Genomic DNA, 21,192 nt, shown 5'->3' on the forward strand with positions numbered 1-21,192 from the left:
TGTCATTCATTCTTCCGTCTCCCCCAAGTCTGCATCCCCGCTCCCTCCATCCACTAGTCCCTCAACCTCAGGCTCCTCCCTCTCTGGGATGCTCTGCAAATATTTATCTCCATCTTTTCTCCAGTAAATAATTTTTTTTTTTTTTCTCTCTGTGGCCCAGTTTCCTGAAGCTGCAAACATTAACTTCCTAAATGATTTTTTTAAACCACACTTTGGGTAAATATGTATGATATACGTGGCAAATTGCTCACATAGCAAATTGATTTTCTGGGTCAGGCAGGAAAGATTTTCACAAAAATCTTACAGGAAGTAAGATGATTTAGATGGAGTATCCAATCACCTTCTGTTGAACCATTTCAGACCTAATTTATATTTTTTGTTCTGCTTCCCTTTAAAATTGAGCTTCCTCACATTTCCATAGCCTTCACTTTAACCTACTTTAATGATAGGGTTTTTGGTTTGTTGGGTTTTGTTTCTGACTGTTTGCATTTATTGTCTTGGTATTCACTTATGCTTACTTAGCAAGGTATATTTCAGAGAGAAACAGCTCACTGGTTTCATAGCTGTGCAGGCACTAGCTCTTCAGTTCAAATTCTATTTTCAATGAAAGATTTGTTGCATCTCACATCTCTTACATTGCTGAGTGACTCACCATGAGTTTGGGAGTCTTTCAGAACCTCAGAACACTCAAATGATTTAAATTTCTCAAACATGTTCATTTCACATATGGGAAGTCACTTTCATTTGGACCACAGGGTCTCGACATTAGAAATGAGAAGGTCCATGGCTCCACAACAGCTGCCTCAGTCTGGCACATGCCCTGGCCTCAGAGATTCACAGTCCAGTTCTTTGTCCAGTTGGGTGGCTCCTGTCTACCACCTTGCCATGCCCACTTAACTTATGCAAAGTTAATATCACAAGTAGAGGCCTGTTCCTTGCAGTGAAAATTTTACTTGCCACTCTCATAGCCCCAAGATATCCATGTATCTTTATTAACAGGCGCTTAACAACTTGCGTCATTTAAAATGCCTCCTCTGCCTATCAGCTGATGATGGCTGCAGGAAGGTGGGCCTGGAAGATAACAGCTAGCAGGCTAAGGCCAGACACTGACACTTACAGTTGTCTTTGGTAATTTTTTTGCACTAACTTTAGGAGCCAGCTCATGATCTCAGGATGTATGGAAAAATAATCTTTGTATTACTATTGTCAGGTAAGTGACTTTATTTCATCTTGGTTCTGTTATATTGGGTGTAAGATCATAGAATAAAATGTAAACTATCCTATTTTAGTTCTATCTTATTTAAATGAATAAATGAGTAGTACTTCCTATTCCAGTCTGGTGGATGGATTTTACTGGAACTCAGCTACCAATGTGGGGAAAATGACACAAGGGAGCCCAGTATTTATGGCCGAATCCAGTGTTCTAGTATGAGAAGTTTACTTCAATTCTAAGTCTAGCTAGAATTAAAATAATTTTATCAAATGCTATGAGAAATACCTCTTTGTGAGTAAGTATATGGCTTTGTTTGAGTTATAAGGAGATTCATTTCCAAACTAAAGAGTTATTAATGAAGGTGTTGGTAGCTATATGACTTTTAGTTTTCAAAAAGTATAATTTCTTCCTTCTGCCAAACTGTGAGAAGCCAAAAGCATGAACACTGAAACCATGGGGAGTTGTTCGCTTCTCTGTGGGTCCATTACTAAAGTGTCACATAGAAAGAAAAACAAAACCAAAAACAATTCTTACTGGCTTAGGTGTCACGTGGATTTTGGGAGAAATCTAAATCCATTAAAATAAAGAAATATCATAGGGTTATTATTAAATTGTATTAATTCAATAATTTGAATTTAACTTAAATTTAATTATTAGTTTAGTGTATGAAATTAACATGATTTTGGCCTCTTTCTGAGAATATTATAGTTAAACCGCCTCTCAAGTGCAGTGTTTATGTGTTAGCAATACTAGTGCCCACCCAGCACACAGGGGTCAGGCAGTTGCTTGAAACATTCTGAGTCTATTAGACATTGTTGTAACCCAAGTTAGAGCAAGCATCAAGGATCTACTGAGCACTCTGTAGCATACAGGGTAGAGAGATTGGCATTTTCTCAGATACCCTAGGGGAGGATAAAATAGTGTAATAGTTAAGAGCACAGGCATGAGGAACAGACAGAACTGGGTTCAAATCTAGTTTTACTTCTCAGGGCTAGGGAACATTAAGGCAAATTATATGCCCTCATTTTTATGTATCCTCATCTGTAAAATGCAGGCAATGCTAGTACTTGCCTCATAGTAATAAAGACTAAACAAAGTATTTAATGGAATACACTTACTGATGCCTGAAACAAAGGAAAATGTTAAGCTTACTGTGCATTTTCTATAATTAGAATTAACTATCATGATTAATAAGTATTAATAATATAAATGTTATTAAAATAAGTAGTAGCTACCGATAATTATAGACTAGGGAACAAACCTACGTATGTGATTGGTGATTTTTGAAAAGTCAGAGAGAAAAGAAAATTACAGAAAAAAAAAACAAACAGAAAACAAACATAGTTACTCTAATTTTTTAATCAGAAAAGTATGAAAATATTTAGTTTGAGGAAAAGAAAACAAGTGAAAGGGATGTAGTATAATATTTGTATATATATTCATGTATTTATAGTGCTGTTACACTAGCACTATAAAAGAGAGGTATTCTTTGTGTTGCTCCATGGGGCAAAACATACTGGGTGTAACTCAACAAAATTGAACACTGCATACTCTACTGGGAGTGTGCCTAGCATTTGGGAAAACTCTGTGTGACTTACAAGTGCCCCAAATTTGGAAAGGGTTCCTGGCAAAGAAATGATTTTGTTTTTAATTTCTACAACTACGCAAGCAGATAGTGAATTAAAGCCTTAGATAACACTTGATAAAGAAGTCATTGGGGCAAGATGACCCTGAAGGCTACAATGATCTCCAGTACCCAAGCTGTTATCATCTTCATAGCGTCGGAAACCCTCCAAGGAAACTCTCTTGATGTGGCTACTTTATAGTATAACAGAAAGGTGTAAGAGCAAGCTTTTCCCCCATACTCATTAGCTGAAGAGAAAACATGGTGAACTCTTTTTCTTTTTTCTTTTCTTTCTTTTTTTTTTTTTTTTTTTTTTGCTATGAAAAAAGATGATTGCCTTGCTTTCTCTAGGAATCTTAAGAATAAAGCTGATATTTCTAATTCTAAACTTACCAGAGATCTTCTTCCAAATGGAGAATCCATTTTTTCTAATATGACTTGATTCCTAGTCCCTGAATTCCTGCATTCATTTGATGATTCAGTCATTATGTGTCAGATTGTGAACCAGGCACTGAGCCCACAGCAGGAAGACAAATGGGCTCCGCTGGAGGATACTTTGAGGGTGGGCACTGTGGATGGTGGGAGGGAACACAGATAATAAACAGAACAGCAACTATCTTATTAAAATAAGATAAAAACAGTCAAAAATAACACAAAGCATATAAAACCAGGTAAGATGATAAACATGAATGCTGAAAACTGCTTAAGAAAAGGGTAGCAGGGAATTATTTTCTGAGTAGATGATATTTATGCTAAATGTAGAACAAGGAGATGGAGCTAATCCCGAAAATTCTGGGAAAAGAGGACAGATGGCAGAGGGAAGAGCAAGAGGAAAAATTCTGAGACAGGAGGTAAGTTAGTGTTTTCAAGGAAAAGCTGGAGCTTTTATCTGAAAATCAGATTCTGAAGCTAAGAACCAATTTGAAAATACAGTACTACATCACTTCAACTAGGAAATTATGGCATAAACCAGGAGTCTCCAAAAGTTTTGATTTTACTTAAAAATTCATACAAAATTTGCATTCTAGGTCATAATATACTAATTTAATGAGAGGAAACAAAGGGACTGGTATGATATCATCATGCCTACTTTATTCATCCATGTATCCCCAGAATCTAGCACAGCTCCCGATTAGTACTTATAGGAGCATATTGGTTGAGTAAGCAAGGAAGGAAGTGAAGGGAGGGAGAAGGAGAGATAAGCAGAGAGGGAGAGGAAGGAAGAAAGAAAAGAAGGAAAAAAAGAAGGAAGGAAAGAAGAGAGGAAGGAGAGAGAGAGGGAGGCAAGAAGGGAGAAGAGAGAAAGGGAGGGAAGAGAGAGAAGGAAGGGGAGGAGGAAAGCAAAGAGGAAATACTTGTTTTCATCTGGTTAGACACAGTGAGTGCTCTGCATAGACAGATCATTATTATCCTGTGCATCTGATTCATACCCCTGCAGGTACAACAGTCTGAAAAGCACATGTTAATTGAAGAAACAAGGCGTCTCTCTTTTTTTTTTTTTTTTTTTTTTCAGAGATCCAAGAAGAGAGCCTTGCTAGCTGTCTATTTAATTGGTACAGTAAAGAGTTACAAGAACTGTATGCCAGGGAATACATGACTATAAATTCTTTAAAAGAAAAACCTGTGTCTTTGCTTATGTGTCCCACACATTGTCAGCCACATAGTAGGCAGTCAATATCAACTACTCAAAATGACAAATGACAAATGACCAGAATTTTGTGGCAGACTAGCTTGGCCATGAAAAATCATTTAACACTTGTGGGCCTCAGTTTTCTTATGCCTATTTTATAAAGCACCGAGTAGATGGCATCTGCAATCATTTTTCATCTGTAAACCCCAACGAATCCCCAAAATTCAGCCTGAGATGAGCTGGACTAGTTGCCAAACCTATAAATATCTTTTGCATGGTGTGAAATAGGGTTTTTAGAAAGAAAGGGACACCCACTGTGAACTCCTTTGCAGACAAGGTCTGAATAGAGGAGAAAGTAGGGATGGTATCTCTAACTTACTTTGTAGTTATTTTAAATTAGGAAATTTAGCTTAACATTCTTGTGATAAATTTCTTTTCACCTTGATTTCTAGAAGATTATTCAAAACAGCTGTGAGCCTATTTGAGCAGTATATTTTTGAGGAATTTCCCCCACGTTATCTTTATAGGTTATATTTTGACACCAACTGCAAATGTAATGTCTTTTGCCCAAAAAAACCCCGACCCTACTTATATGGTGCTGACAAAATCAGGCTGGACCTACCTTTTTACATCATAGATTTCCAGCCATTATTATCATATCCACATCTTTAGTAAGTACCTATCTGTGTAGTTTTCTGTGATAAATGAGCTAGACTAAAACTAAGCAAAAATGTTGAAAAAAAAAATTCCGGGTTTATCTCTGGGTGGTGGGATTGTAAGGTATTTTTTTTCTCATTTTAAATACTTTCTAAATTTTCTGCAAAGAGAACCATACAAAATAATCAGGACAAGTCTTAATATGTTTTAAAAAGTAAACTAAACACACACAATCTCTGCTTTCTAAGAAGTCTTTAATTTTTGTACGTTGGTCATAGACTATGACCTATACAATTTATTTGGGATATTTATTAAAAATTTCTGTCTAACCCAAATTATTATATGTAAGCACTGAAAAAATGATGTCATCTTTGTTTGTAGTGTACAAAGTTCTATAAAAGGCTATTTAATCAACTTTGGTATTTCCATCCCTGGATTTATATACAGCAGGTTGGGTTCTGTACATAGGCAGGTTCTGAATAATAATAACCAACACTGATATAGCACTTACTTTGTGCCATGCACTGTTCTAAGTAATGTACATACACTTAATTTTTAAAACTGTAGTAAAATACACATAAGTTTACCATTTGAACCATTTTGAAGTGTACAGTTGGTAGCATTTAGCGCATTCAAAATGATGCACACCCATCACCATTATCTAGTTCCAGAACATTTTCATCACTCCAAAAGGAAACCTCTTACCCATTAGCAGCCACTTCCAATTCCTCCAGCCCTTAGAAACCACTAATTTGTTTTCTACCTCTACAGATTTACCAATTTTAGATATTTCATATAAATGGAATCATATAATAGGTAACCTTTTGTGTATGGCTTCTTTCACTTAAAATAATGTGTTAAAAGTTCATCCATATTGTAGCGTGTATCAATATTTCATTCCTTTTATAATGAATATTATTCCATTGTGTTGGTATATCACATTTTGTTTATCCATCCATCATTTGATTAAAATTTGGGTTGGTATATCACATTTTGCTTATCCACCCATCATTTGATTAAAATTTGTGTTATTTCCACCTTTTGGCTATTGTGAATAGTGCTGCTGTAAATATTCCTGTACTAGTTTTGTTTGAAAGCATTTTTAATACTCAAAGATGTATAGAGGTAGAATTGCTGGGTCACAGTAATTTTATGTTTAACTTATTAAGGAACTGCTAAACTCTTTTCCATAGGAGCTGCACCTTTTCACCTTTTCACCAGGGCGTATGAGGTGCCAGTTTCTCCACAATCTTGCAGAAATTGTACTTTTCCATCTTTTTAATTATAGCCATTTCAGAGAGTATAAAAAGGTTTTTCACTGTGGTTTGTTGCATTTTCCTAATAACTAATGATGCTGAGAATCTTCTCATGTAGCTGTTGGTAATTTACATTTTGCATATCTTTGGAGAAATGTTGGTTCTAGTCCTTCACCCATTTTTAAATTTATTTCTGTCTTTTTGTTGCTAAGTTGTAAGAGTTTCTTCTGTGTTCTGGATATAGAGTTTTATCAGATATACTATTTGTAAACATTTTCCTTCATTCTGTGGATTTTTGTTTTTACTTTTGATAGTGTCCTTTGATGCACAAATGTTTTTCATTTTTAAGTCCAATTTATTTTTTGCTTTTGTTGCTTACGCTTTTGATATCATATCTAAAAATAATTGCCAAATTTAAAGTCATAAAAATTTCTCCCTATGTGTTCTTCTAAGAGTTTTGTAGTTCTTCTCTTATGTTTAGATCTTTGGTTTATTATCAGTTAATTTTTCTATATGATGTATGATAAGAGTCCACCTTTGTTATTTTGCAGTTGTCCCAGCACTATTTGTTGAAGAGACTATCCTTTTCCCATTGAAGGGTCTTGACACCCTTCTTGAAAGTTAATTGGCCATGGATATATGAGTTTATTTCTGGAGTCTCAATTCTATCCTAAGAATATGTCTGTTCTTGGAGCAAAATCACACAGTTTTTATTGCTGTTGCTTGGTTATAAGTTTTGAATTCATGAAGTGTGATTCACCGAACTTTGTTCTTCTTCAAGATTGTTTTGACTATTAAGATCCCTAACAATTTCATAGAATTTTTAGGATTAGGTTTTCCATTCTTGCAAAAAACAAATTATGTGCATTTTAACTTAATTAATCTGTTCAACAACTCTATAAGGTAGAGACTAGCCCATTGTATAATGGTGGAACAAAAATATAGAGATTAAGTCAATTTTGCAAGGTCTCAGGCAGTTGCTAGAGGAATTAGTTTGAGTCTAGGCAGTTCCACTGCAGAATATGTGCACCTAGAGAATACGTTATGTTGCCTGTACCATACCTAGTGATGTTCCAGGATTGACTCCGTTACTCTTACAATATTGCCACTCAGTGTTCTGCTTGTGCTTTTACCAAGCTGAAGACCTTAATGAAGGTTGATGGTCTGTCTTCCTCATGTGGTGCAGCTAAGTAACTCTAACTGTTTGGCTGTCATGTTAGCCTTTTGCTCCTTTTTATACAGGCATGGAAAATGTTTTTAAATTCTAGAGGCCTCCTTTTGATGTTATCATTTATTTCCCAGTCATAATTATATTTTTAGAAACCAAAATAAAAGGAAACAAATAAAAAACATAAAACACGAATAGTACAGCTATTTGAGGCAACTGAGAATGTAGATCATGGCACTGAAACTGCATTTTGCTAGGAAAAAGACCACAAAAGTCCCTTGCTACCTCTCCTGAACTATTCTGTTAGATTCAGACCTCAAAAACAGTTTATCAGGAAATACAGAAATGTTCTTTCAAAATGAGTGTATGGGAATGTGGGAATGTGGGAATGCCTAATAAAATCTGTCCTCATTGATTCTTTAGCAAAACATCATATAAATCAATAGCTTGTGATTGCAGGAAGATATATTTCAGATCCTTTCTGTGTTTGCTTTTTGCTTTCTTGATGTACCACAATTGGAGAAAACTTAAAATTTCTCAGTGGTATTGTATTCTTGCCAATTTGTTATTTTGCTTTATATTTCCTGTTGCTATGTTATTGGGCCATAATAGTCCATAATTACTTAAGAACCATTGTGAAATATATTGTTTAATGACACAAGTAAATCTTTTTCATTGTTTGTAATGTTTTAGCTCTTAATTCTACTTTGCCTAAGATTAATGCTGTTATTCCTATTGAGTTTTATATGTATTTATTTATTTATTTTGAAGATGGAGTCTCATTCTGTCGCCCAGGCTGGAGTGCAGTGGCACGATCTCGGCTCATTGCAACCTCCGCCTCCCGGGCTCAAGCAATTCTCCTGCCTCAGCCTCCCGAGTAGCTGGGACTACTGGTGCACAACGCCATGTCTGGTTACTTTTTTGTATTTTAGTAGAGACGGGGTTTCACCGTGTTGCCCAGGCTGGTTCCCAACTCCTGAGCTCAGGCAATCCACCTGCCTCGGCCTCCCAAAGTGTTGGGATTATAGGCGTGAGCCATTGCACCAGTCCTAACCTATCTCTTTTGACTCAATCTAAAAGTCTTTGTCTTTTAATACAAAACCATAATCCATATGCATTCACAACCGACATTTAGTATCTTATTTCTGTTATCTTATTTCATATTTTATTATATGATTCCTTGTTTCTGCTCTTTTGATATATATACTATGTTTTATTTGCCCTTATCTTCTTATGTGTTTCTAAAGGTATATAGTCTACTTGTAATTGTCCCATTAGCTAACTTTGTGTTTTTGAAAGCATTCTCTTTCAGAATTCCCATTTTAGTGGCGCAGCACACATAGAAAGTCTAAGTGATTTCTGGAGCTAGATAAGCTGGATAAAGGTGCACATGAGCCACTGGTCAATGGCTTGTGCAGGCCGTGAGTGCATTTCAGGTATGTCATAGGCTATTGATTGCCTCAGTCCCTCTGGCAGCCAGGTATCCAGATAGGGTATAACCTGGTTCTTCAGGCTCAAAACATACTTAAGTATTATTGAGACACAGTCAATGTGCACTACCACTCACAGCACACAGACTCACACACACATTTGTCTGAAATAAAATTCCACAAAATAATACCTTCCCTTATTATGTGTGATGTACTTTGATATATTCTCTTCTATTTTATACAACTTAATGTTTTTTTAGAGACAAGATTTTTCTCTGTGGCCTAAGCTGGACTGCAGCGGCACAGTCATAGCTTACTTCAGTCTTGAACTGCTGGATTCAAGTGATTCTCCAGCTTCTGCCTCTCTAGTAGCTGAGACTTCAGGTGCGCACAACCACACCTGACTAACTTTTTTGTTATTTGATTTGTAAATATGGGGTCTTGCTATGTTGCCCAGGCTGGTCTCGAGCTCCTGGCCTCAAGTGATCCTCCTGCCTTGGCTTCCCAAAGCACTGGGATTACAGGCATGAGCCACCACACCCAAACTACAACATAAATTTTTAGGGCCAGTGACAACCCACTGGACTGATTTCATAGCCCATTAGTAGAGGAATGCACCACCTTGACTGCATGTTGGAATTGTCTCAGAAAATCTATGTAGCACTGATGATTGGGTTTCACATCCAGAGATTCTAATTATGCTAATACATGGGCCAAGCAAACTATAGCCTGTGAATGGTCGACCCCCTAGTTTTGTATACCTTACAAGTTAAGAATGATTTTTACTTTTTTAAGTGCTTAAAAAAATCAAAATAGGCTGGTCGTGGTGGCTCAAGCCTGGAATCCCATCACTTCGGGAGGCCGAGGCGGGTGGATCACGAGATCAGGAGATCGAGACCAGCCTGGCTAACACGGTGAAACTCCATCTCTACTAAAAATACAAAAAATTAGCTGGGCATGGTGGCAGGCACCTGTAGTCCCAGCTACTTGGGAGGCTGAGGCAGGAGAATGGCATGAACCTGGGAGGCAGAGCTTGCAGTGAGCAGAGGTCGTGCCACTGCACTCCAGCCTGGGCAACAGTGCAAGACTCTGTCTCAAAAAAATACAAAAGAAAAAATTGAAAATAATAATAATAATAAGAGAATATTTTATGAAATTTAAATTCTACTGTCCACAAATCATTATTGGAACACTGTCATACTCATGTATTCATGCTTTGGTTTACATATTGTCTGTGGCTGCTTTTGCACAGTGACAGAGCTGAATATTTATAATAGATGGTCCACAAAGCCTAAAGCAGTTATGGCCCACAAATCCTAAAGTAGTTACTCTCTCTCCCATTACACAGGAAGTTTACTAACACTTGTGCTAAGGGATCCCCACAGACATTTTGAAAAACTTAAGTTTTAGACTAAAGATTTCCAATCTAAATTCCTGTGGAGCTTTCTGAAGCTGCCAGGTGGAGATGGGCACAGGATGTGAGGCTCCAGGCCAAACACTCAGGCTGGCTTCCATCAAGCAGTTCAACTCTGTCTGTTTCACACACTGATGAGCTTATCCTTGGAAAGTGATTAAAGTAAAATTAAATGCGATGTGAAGGAGGAAGTGAGGGGGATTGTGGCTCTAAAACAAAACCCTAAGAAACACCAACATTTAAGATGGCAAATGATGTTATTTCTAAAGTCGTTCAGGCTAATATCCCATACTGTAGCTGTTCACGTTATAGATAAAGGTGACACTAGAACCATAGAAAATGTAAGAATGGAACTCAAAACTCAGGAAAATGAAGTTTACATATATTAATCATATTACCAACTGGAGCAGTTGTTCTCACTGCTGGCCGCACATCAGAATCCAATGCCTGGATACCACAGATGATTCTACCATGCAGTCAAGGATGAGAACGAACTAGTTTCGTTTCTGCAGTTTTTTATTATTCAACCAGTGAAAGGAAGTACCAGTGGTGTGAGAACTTTTGGATAAGGTTTTTGTTTTTAATTAAAATTATTTTCATCCCGCCCAACTTCCTTAAGCCCAAAGTTAATATATGTGAAGGTCAGCTACAGAAATACCAATATTTTAGACTAAAGTGGACACAGGTAAAGTATGTGAAACCCCCTTTTGTTCTGAGGATTCTTTAGTAGGCAGGAGTGACCAGATTGGAATATGCTTGGCTGGAAAAATTAAGATTCAAGTTAACAAACTGTTAATAACCAGAACCATCTGCTCTTCCGTAATGTGGATTTGCCACTGCAGGTCACCCTACAATGCTATGTTAGAGGTACAACACTCCTACCCTCAGGCTATGAACAAGGTGGATTATTATTTTTATAGATCTTCATTTAGCCCTGATTTGTTGAAGTGAAGGCTTGCTTGAGAGTTAGTTGCATCATAATTTGGTGAGAATTTAATCTCTCAATGACACTTATTTGATTCTCTCATTCTCTTTCTGCTACCTAGATCACAGTAGACCTTGGCAGACAGTTCTGTAGTTACACAGGTCTGAATTCAAAATCCAGGTCTGCCATTTAGCGGCTGTGTGAACTTGGGCAAGTTAGGCAATGTTTCTGATGTTTTTTTGTTCCTCCTCCACAAAGAATAATTAATATATAACAATAGGGTCTCAGCTAGTTGTTTTAAAAATGGTTAGAGAGATGTGTGGAATGAAGTAAGTGTACAGTAAGTGTTAACTATAAATATTATTATCTTAGACATACAGATTTCCATGATTCATGAATGGTGAAGCATTTTAGAAGACATCTATTCCAGGCCAGGCATGGCGGTGAGCACCTATAGTCCCAGTTGCTCAAGAGAATGAGGCAGGAGAATTGCTTGAGCCTAGGAGTTTGAGGCTAGTATGGGCAATATAGTTAGACCCTATCTCAAGAAAAATGCAAAACTTTTTTTAAAGTTTAAAAAAAGAAACATCTGTTCCAGTACTCTCATCTTAGAGGCCAGAAAACTGAGGCTCAGATAATTTCAGAGACTTGTACAGATCCCCCAACCATTTGGTGGCAAAGCCAGGAATAGAACTCTGCTCTCGTTTCCCAGTGGGACAGTGGACAGAAATTCATCTTGCTTTCCATCTGTCCAGGCTGAAGAATGTGCACTGGCCGGGATGACAGAGTGTCTGATTTTTTTCTCCACCTCTGCTGTCTCAGCGATGGTTTGGTACAGTGTGGATGACCAGAAGCTGGATAGTACAGAGCCAGGCTAAAAAGTTCAGGCTTCCTGAAGGGAAGCTGCAGCCTCCTAGGCCACAACAGCTTTGAGACAGAATAGATAAAGCACCCTTCTCTACCAAGTTAGGAAAGGAAGAAGTGTGACCAATTAGCTGCATGGGGACTGTCAAAGCACGCCAGTCTGAAGATGAGCAGAGACTGAGTCATTCCATTTGGCACCGAGCACACTAACTGTACCAGTTAATAGGCCATGCTTTTCTCTAGAGCCATTGGCTGAAGAGTTCAAACAAAAAGTATTGAGAATAGGCTATCCAAAACAGTAGGCTCAGATGCTATCACACAAAGCACTTTATCCTTAAGTTCAATTTTTCTAAATTGTAGTTGGCTGCTTTGGCTTAATAAAAACCTTCCAAAAAAGGAAAATGAATGGCCACAGACAGTATGGGTGTCTAATTATATTATCACAACTTGACCAAGATTGAACTTGTCAATCCTTTGGTTCAAGAGCAAAACAAAATCATTCCCTTAAAATATTGCTTCGTGGGAACCATCTTCTTCAAACATCTTTTAGCACAGGCAAGATTCCCATTTATAAATTCATTCTGTCCAAGACAGTGAGATCTGGCAGAAAAGGCATTGAGTTGGAAGTCAATAGATACGAGTTTTTGTCCCAGTTTTACCACAAATTAGCTGAGCGTAACTTCTACAGATGCATTTATCAAGCAGTTTTCATGGTCATTGCAATGCCAAAAAACTGTAGCATTTAGAAAATTTAGTTTTCAGACTTGTAAACTATTTAAGGCATTGCATATGAAGGGTGTGTCCTTGTAAGAGTTTGCTTATGCAAGATAAGGATTCTTTCAGCTGCAAGTCAGGAGGGAACCAAAACTCAAACCAGCAGCTGCATGAACTGACTTTATCACATCTTGACAAGAGCTCAGCCACTGGAAGTTTTGGCATACAGAAAAACTCAAGGGTACTTGTACAATATCACATTTTATTTTTATTGTGTCTAATAGCATTCCATGTTAGAAATGTCATTTATTTGGAAAAGCTGAGTGGTTTGATGGATAAAGCATAAAGCAGAGAGCTAGGAGGCTGGCTATTTCCAGTTGTATTCCTAACATGTCTTGGGCCCCCACGTCACCCCACCTCCTTGGTACAATGGGAGCAGTGACAGAAGTCCATGCTCTCTCCCCCAACACATGGGGATAAAATACAAGAGAGGTGAAATGTTCTGTAACATATCCAATGTTATGCAAGTATAAGCTGTGAGATGATCCAAACACAAATTTTGCATATTTCATTTTCTAGAAAGAATACCAATTCATTCCACCCTTCTCAAACCTAAATTATACAATTCAGTTCAGATCACACAGACTTACTTTGTACTAAGTACCATAGCAAATGGCATTTCAGTGCCTGAAAACTGAAAAACATTTAAAGCAGGAGTTTGAGGCCTTGCTAATATGACAAAACATACTATTATATTTTATGTTGCACTAATTTGCCACTTAAACATTAAACAATCTGAGAGATTTTCGAACACTTGCCTGCTAGGTGCCCTAAGCCTCCACATCAATGCATGTTTTACTCCCCTTTCTCCATATGTTAGCCCATGCTATTTCTTTATCCCTCTTCCTCTGCATCTCCACCTAAAACTCTGCCCATCCTTCAGGGTTCATCCAGTGATTCATTTGCAAGTAGGCATGGAGTAAGGTCTTGACAGTATGTTTTTCAGAGGCCTATGCAGCTAAGAAAATGTGCAGTACTGGCACAAGGTCTGTCCATTCCTGGGTAGCCAGATGCTGGACACATCTTTCCTAACACCACAAGGTAAATATGCTTCACTTGGAGAGAGAGCTGAAATTTTTCAGGTACAGACTGGATGTGTTCCTGCCAGAAGATGTGAAGGGAGTAAGAAACTGACTCTCATCCCAGTATTGCTAGAGCAAAACACAGTTTCTCTCAGTGGCTACAGTATAAGGACAGTGAGGGTTAAGAGATATGATCTAAGTAATATAATAAATTAGTGTGGAAAAATCATCAAAATGAAGACTACATGGTTTTTTATTAAAATTCTAGCTTTTAGGATATCCAGGGAGCTCGGGAATTTAGTTGTCCTTTGTTGAATGTACAATGTGCCCCAATGTTTGCTGACGAATGTAATAAAACATTAGAGAAATCTCACCAGATCTCAACCAGGCAGTGAGATCTGGAAGGTGAGAATAATATTGGGGGTCAGCAGAATTAAGTCTCAGTTCTGTCTCTTACCAGATATGCTAATCTGAGCTAGTCATTTAATTTTTGTGCGACCAAATGTCTTATCTGTAAAGTCGGCAAGTTGGATTAGATGTTCTACAAGTGGTGTTCTAGCTTAAATGTACCTGAACTCAACAGGACAATACTTAAACTGGCCTTTAATCTAGGAATGACACAAGTAGATTTTTGAAAGCTAATTTAGCTATAGAAAGCTGAGAGCTCCAAAGGCAAAGAGAGAAAAATAACTGGAGAGCCATCTCTGAATCCAGTCCCTAAGCTGCTTTGGCAAACTAAAGTTTGCTGTTCAATGGTTACGAGTTTGCTTAAACGCTTTCTACCCAATTTACTGAACTAAATATGCTGTAGTAAAAAGTCCTATTCAAACACCATCTTCTTGCAGGTTTTCAGAATTGAATATGTCCACAGATATCTATTAGCTGGTTAGGGTCTTAGGAATCTAGGAGAGCCAAGTAGTTGTGCGAGCTGTTGCTATCAAGTGTAGTTTTGAACATTCTTGGCGACGTTAAGGGATCATATTGTGGAAATCTGGTTTCCTTACCTTGAATTTTGAATGAAGCTTTAGCATTTGAGGATGTTTCTTTTGTTTCTCCTTCCAGGTAAGTGATTTTTTTTTTCAACCAGATGCTGGTTTATTTAATTTGAAGCTATTGATGAAATTCTTTAAAATGCCCCCGTGTCATTCTACTCTGGAATAACTAACAAATTATTTAAAAGTTAATACTAGAAAATATGAAAACTCATTTTTATGGGAATTATTGTTCTTTCAGGATGACACTGTTTTGTAAATGATAGACTTCCAATAACAAGCCTCTGTGCCTTCCTCTTAACCACTAAGCAAGCATGGGTATTAATTCCTATTGAAAGGCTTATGTTATCTTTTTTCCAGAAATGGAAGAAAAATGAACTATTAAAAAGGTCATTTTATAGGTCAGCTACCGTTATTAGATTGTTGAGAAAATGATATTAAAAAAACAATTTTTATCAAATTATCTTTAGGGCATTTATATGTTTATTTTCTTACTGTGTTGATTTAAGTGACTATGAGAAGTTGTATCAGAGCAACTGATTCTGGAGAATTAAAGCGAGTATTCTAAGAACATAAGTGGCAACTTTCAGTCTCAAATCAATTAGGCCACCAATCAGTTTTTGTAAGGGTACAAATAGGACATAACATGCTCAGATGGGACGTGGATAAAGTGTATACAATTTTACATTGAGGAAAGTGTGTCAATGTGTTACCTTCAATGTTAGAAATTCCCAACTTCTGACAGTAGTTCAGAGCCTTGTTAAAAGCCAGAGTGGAGGCATATAGATCCAGCTGGAAAGAGAGGCATTATGGTCTAATTTAGGACAAATTTTAAAGCCAGTGTTAGGGTCTGAGTCCAGCTTTGCAAACTTGAGTACAGTATTTGATCTCTGGGGTTTCAGCCTTGACTTCAGAACAAAATTTCCACCAAGTGCTCTTTTCTTTTACTGTGAGGAGTGGCTGTTGAAGAAGAAAGAAGTCTACCTATTTGCTAGAGTGTTAAAATTGTTTTCATTAACCTCAAAACTTATGTAAATAAGCTCTTTCTCCCTAAGCATGTTTTCATTCTTATAAAAAAGTTACATATACTTTGCTTATCAATTTAAAATACTTTTCACCTTCTCTGACTTCATTTAAAATTAAAATAATTACAGTGCCAATTTTAAGAGATGTTAGCTCCCATTGTTGGTTCTTTGCCGTATTCTTTTTATAACCTGCTATAATTTTCTGCCCCTTTAAAGCCTCAGGCTACAGGCCTTCTCCACCAAAGGAATGTTAAGAAGTGATAAGGGCCTTCTGTGAGCAGGAGTGGCTTGTTTGCAAAGGGATTGCTTATCTTAGCCACTCTTGAACACAAGATGGGACCCTCTACTGCAAAGCTCTGGCATGTTTTTCTCCCCCAAGTCATCCTCCATACTACTGACAGTGATTTTCCCTAAGTAAAAAACTGCTTCAAACCCTTCATTGTCTTTCCACTGCCTTAAAGATAAAGTCCAAATTCTAGAGTGTGACTCACAACATTTGGTGCCTCACCACCTCTTCAGCCTCTCATTTGCTGTTCACTCATTTCTCTATTCATCTCCTTCTCATACCTTGTGCTGCAGCCACATAGATAACCTGCAGTTTTTCTAACTTGCAATGATGTCTCAAATTCCAAGGCATTACTGGTACCTCACAGCATGCCTGGTAAAATCCTAGACTTCTTTCAAGATAAATTCAAAAACACCTCCATGAGGTCTTTCTACCTCTCCAAGTAGAATTGACCACTGTCTCCTTTGTGCCCCCACTTCCACCACCATCCTAAAATACTTATTATACTTAGATTAATAATTGTCACTCTTACTGTACTGGAATTTCCCTGAAAGGAAAAGCCATGAAGTACTTATCATTATATTCTTAGTACATAGTCCACAGCACATACCCCTCACCCCAAAAATAACCTTTTGTAAATAATTGAATAAATTAATAAACACCCAAGGCCCCCAGTAAACATCAAGGCCTAAGGAATGCACATCTGGATTCTAAACAATCATAAGGTTTTACAACACCATGTTAAGCACCAGGGACTTCAGAGAGCTTTTAGTCTAAATCTTATTAGAGAGGCCAATGAAGACCTCCCAAAGGAAGTGGCATTGAACTGAGACTTGACAAGCCAGTACTTAGGCAAGATAGGGAGGGAAATATTTCAGATGAAGGGAGGAGGTGGCACAAGGTTTAGGACATGGAAAAGGTTACGGTGCATTCATAGAGTGAAGAGATATGCAGAATGGCTGGAGCCCCAAGAGGGAAGAGAAGGGTGAAGCAATAACGATGGGAGGCAAGCAGGACTGGACCATGCAGAGTCTTGCAGGTGTTCACAAAGAAAATTGCAGCACCCTCCCATAGACTGAACACACCTCTTACCTGAACCCCTGGAATTCTGACTCAGGCAGTTCCTAACATCCTGCTGAACAGTTGAGAAACTTGTACTCATAGTCAAAACTGCTAGATGGCATTTACAGACTAAGTTTTGTGTATTTTTTTTTTTTTTTACTATTTTTTCTTCTTTTAGCAAAAGTATGCTTGCTATTGAAATGTTGAAAATATTTTGTTGATCTTAAAATGATGCTTATTTTTCCAGATGTTTGCATTCATTCTGCATGTGCTGTTTTGTCATTTAGCTTGTTTAATTTATTATGTTCACATTCAGATGCAATCTGAAAACCCATTGTGTTAGTTTGTTTTCACACTGCTATGAAGAAATAACTGAGACTGGGTAATTTATAAAGAAAAGAGGTTTAATTGCCTCATGGTTCTGCAGGCTATACAAGCAGCATAGTGCTTCTGCTTCTGGGGAGGCCTCAGGAAACAATCATGGCAAAAGGGAAAGTAGTCGTGTCTTACATGGTTGGAACAAGAGCAAGAGAAAGAGTGGGGAGAGAGTTGGAGCAAGAGCAAGAACAAGAGAGAGTGGGGAGGTGCCACACACTTTTAAACAACCAGATCTCATGAGAAATCACTATCTCCATGACAGCATCAAAGGGGATGGTGTTAAGCAATGAGAAACCAGCCCCATGATCCAATTACCTGCCTCCAACATTGGGGATTACATTTCCACATGAGATTTGGATGATGACAGAGATCCAAACCGTACCATTCACCTAATTATTTCTCTATAAGAATTTGACCAAGCATTTATAACAATTAACATTTCATTTAACATCTTTTATGAACAAAGCACAATTCTCGTGCTGAGAAGATTCAAAATAATGGGATATTGAAGTATTAGGAACAAGTTTTATGTTTCAGAAGAGCCCATTCGGTATCCACAGGGATAAGAAATGTGCACCCTAAATGTAAGTGGATTACACCAAACTGAAAAGGGTAAAGAAGGAGTGGAGGATTAAAGGGAGAAGTGTAGAGAGGACGAAAGTTAGAAATGGAAGTGACGAGCACACCTGAGTGAAGGATGAGAGCTCTAGCTGCCTTTTCCAGTTGTATTCCCGTGCAGCTGAGCCAAAGGCTGATCTCAAGTTTATTGTTACATGCCCATTTAAGGCTTCTGGCCATTAACACTTTTGATTTTTTTGGCTTGTTATTTTATTAGCTATTTTCATAACAGTTTCATAGCTAAACCTATTTTACTCAGATTGTATGCCTTTTCAAAAATACAATAGATGGTCCATATTCCATTATCTAGGAATAAGCTGAAGCTCATATCTAATATTTATTAAGATAGATGGATTATTTTTGTTCATTAATTATCTTTGTAAATAATTTTACATACTTTCATTGACTTATAAAGATGTTTCTTTCTATAATTTTAATCTTAATATTTGTTGAACTTCAAAATCCCTATCACCAGGTTATTGTTTGAAAGCATTGTTTTTTATGTTATCTTAAAAGCCATTATGCCTGAGTGCTGAACAACTTAGAAACATTCAGTAATTGTTTTGCATGCTATTTAGTGAATTCATGTGGCAATCAGTTTATACACACATGATGGAATCAGGGGGCAGGCCAAGTTAAAGAGCAAGGCCAGGAAAGGACTTAAAAGAGAGGAGAAAACATAGACAGTTTGGGACCAATAGATCATGTTTCTCCATGATTTGGGGGTAAACTGATTACCCATCAGTTTAACTGATAAACAGAGGCAGGTTTTAGAAGTCTTCCCAGGCCGGGCGCGGTGGCTCAAGCCTGTAATCCCAGCACTTTGGGAGGCCGAGACGGGCGGATCACGAGGTCAGGGGATCGAGACCATCCTGGCTAACACGGTGAAATCCCGTCTCTACTAAAAAAATACAAAAACTAGCCCGGCGAGGTAGCGGGCGCCTGTAGTCCCAGCTACTCCAGGAGGCTGAGGTAGGAGAATGGCGTGAACCTGGGAGGCGGAGCTTGCAGTGAGCTGAGATCCGGCCACTGCACTCCAGCCTGGGGGACAGAGCGAGACTCCGTCTCAAAAAAAAAAAAAAAAAAAAAAAAAATAGAAGTCTTCCCTCTGGTAGACTAATGAGGTGTCAAAGAAAATGTTTTCTGTTGTTTGTGGGTTCTCCAGGAAACTTTGAGCATTCAGCTGAGAGGCCAAGTTGGCTGCCTCTGAGAAGAAGCCCTTCCACCTCTACTCTATTGCACTTGGGTGCCATTCCCCTCATTTGAATGTCTCAAAGAGATGAGCAAAGGTACATCTACAAAGTTTCAGGGTACTGACGTTTATCATGATGATTTGTAACTCTGAGAAGAGTGAAAAATACATGAATGCACATAATAGCAGATTGAAATATAAACCACAGAACACTCATACAATAGAATACTATGCAGTCATTAAAAACCTTCTCATAGAAGAATATTTGACAGAATAGGGGTATCTGTGGCATATTAAGTAGAAAGTCATACTTGTAAACATTATATACATATTCATGTATATTTAAACACCATGATCCCAGATTTAGATATAACAACTAAAAGTTCAGATGGCTATATATCAAAATGTGTCAAATGTTCAACCTTGCATAGGCTGACTGTAGATGAATTTTATATTATTCTTTGTGCTTTCTTGTAGTTCCCAAATTTTCTTTATTGAATCTATATTACTTTTGCAATTTAAAGAATCTAATTTATAAAAAGTTATAAAATAACTTATAAAGTTGAAATGTATTGCATTTAAGAATAAAAAGTGTTTAATTACAAAAATAATTCACAATTTATCTAATGAGATTTTAAAAGGATGTATGTGAGTCTACATTCTGATTTCATGTTTGTGTGCATGTTTTTATATTAGAGAGCAGCAGTGACCTAGAATTCATTCCATTGCCTGGTTATCTGACTCTTTGGTCAGTATCTTAGGCTGGAGCCAGCATTGCCTATAATTCCATCACAACTCTGAGCATCCACTTTCGAAAGAAGGAAAAAAAAAAAAAAAGCGTGGGAGGGGAAACTTAGAATTGACTCAACCTCTTTTGAAAGAAGGAAAAAAAAAAAAGCGTGGGAGGGGAAACTTAGAATTGACTCAACCTCTATTGAACTATAAGAACATTAAATGCAATGTGTTTTATTATTGCTTCAATTTTTACTGAAGAAGTAAGATTGTCCCTAGCAGATGGAGACACTGAGACATGGGATAGAACTTTTGTTCTATATAATTATTACGCGCTTCCACCTTTCTTAGCATAGACAGTTTTCCAAATGCAGCTTCAAGTTACCCCTTTATAAGCATCATAACAATAATACCCAACGTATATGTAATTCTCCTTATGTGCAACTACTATACTAACACATACATACACATACACATCACATACAAAGACACCACATATGCACACTTGCCACATACGCACACATACACATCACACACACACATACCACATACACACACACCACATATGCACACATACAACATACACATCACATAGACACATATACCACAAGTGCACACATACTACATACACACACATCACATGCACACACATACCACATATGCAGACATACACATCACATACACACACAACATATATGCACAAATACCACATACACACACGCATACATCACATGCACACACATACCACATATGCATAAATACCACATACGCATACATACACATCACATACACACATACCACATATGCACACATACACACCACATACACACCACACACACACATACCATATACGCACACATACACATCACATACACATACCACATATGCACATATACCACATATGCACACATATCACATACACACACACCA

The 21,192-nt window shown here is 37.5% G+C and overlaps 1 protein-coding gene across 13 annotated transcripts in view; it reads left to right on the forward strand.

Annotated features, from left to right (window-relative positions):
* The first annotated feature begins 928 nt into the window (after positions 1-928).
* Positions 929-21,192, forward strand: part of GYPA (glycophorin A (MNS blood group)) — a 38,036-nt gene continuing 17,772 nt past the window's right edge. For 2 of the 13 annotated variants that reach the window (XM_023225981.2, XM_023225983.2), the window contains exon 1: positions 8,848-8,984. In XM_023225981.2, coding sequence (XP_023081749.2) covers positions 8,939-8,984 — 46 coding nt within the window. In that variant the 5' untranslated portion in view covers positions 8,848-8,938. Of the gene's footprint in view, positions 1,211-3,599; positions 3,689-8,847; positions 8,985-13,843; positions 13,997-19,503; positions 19,628-21,192 lie in introns of those variants that run through there. The other 11 variants (XM_023225990.3, XM_023225988.3, XM_023225987.3 and 8 more) reach the window with 11 other exon arrangements.

The sequence above is a fragment of the Piliocolobus tephrosceles genome, chromosome 3 (assembly GCF_002776525.5).
Source record: "Piliocolobus tephrosceles isolate RC106 chromosome 3, ASM277652v3, whole genome shotgun sequence".
Classification (NCBI taxonomy): domain Eukaryota; kingdom Metazoa; phylum Chordata; class Mammalia; order Primates; family Cercopithecidae; genus Piliocolobus; species Piliocolobus tephrosceles.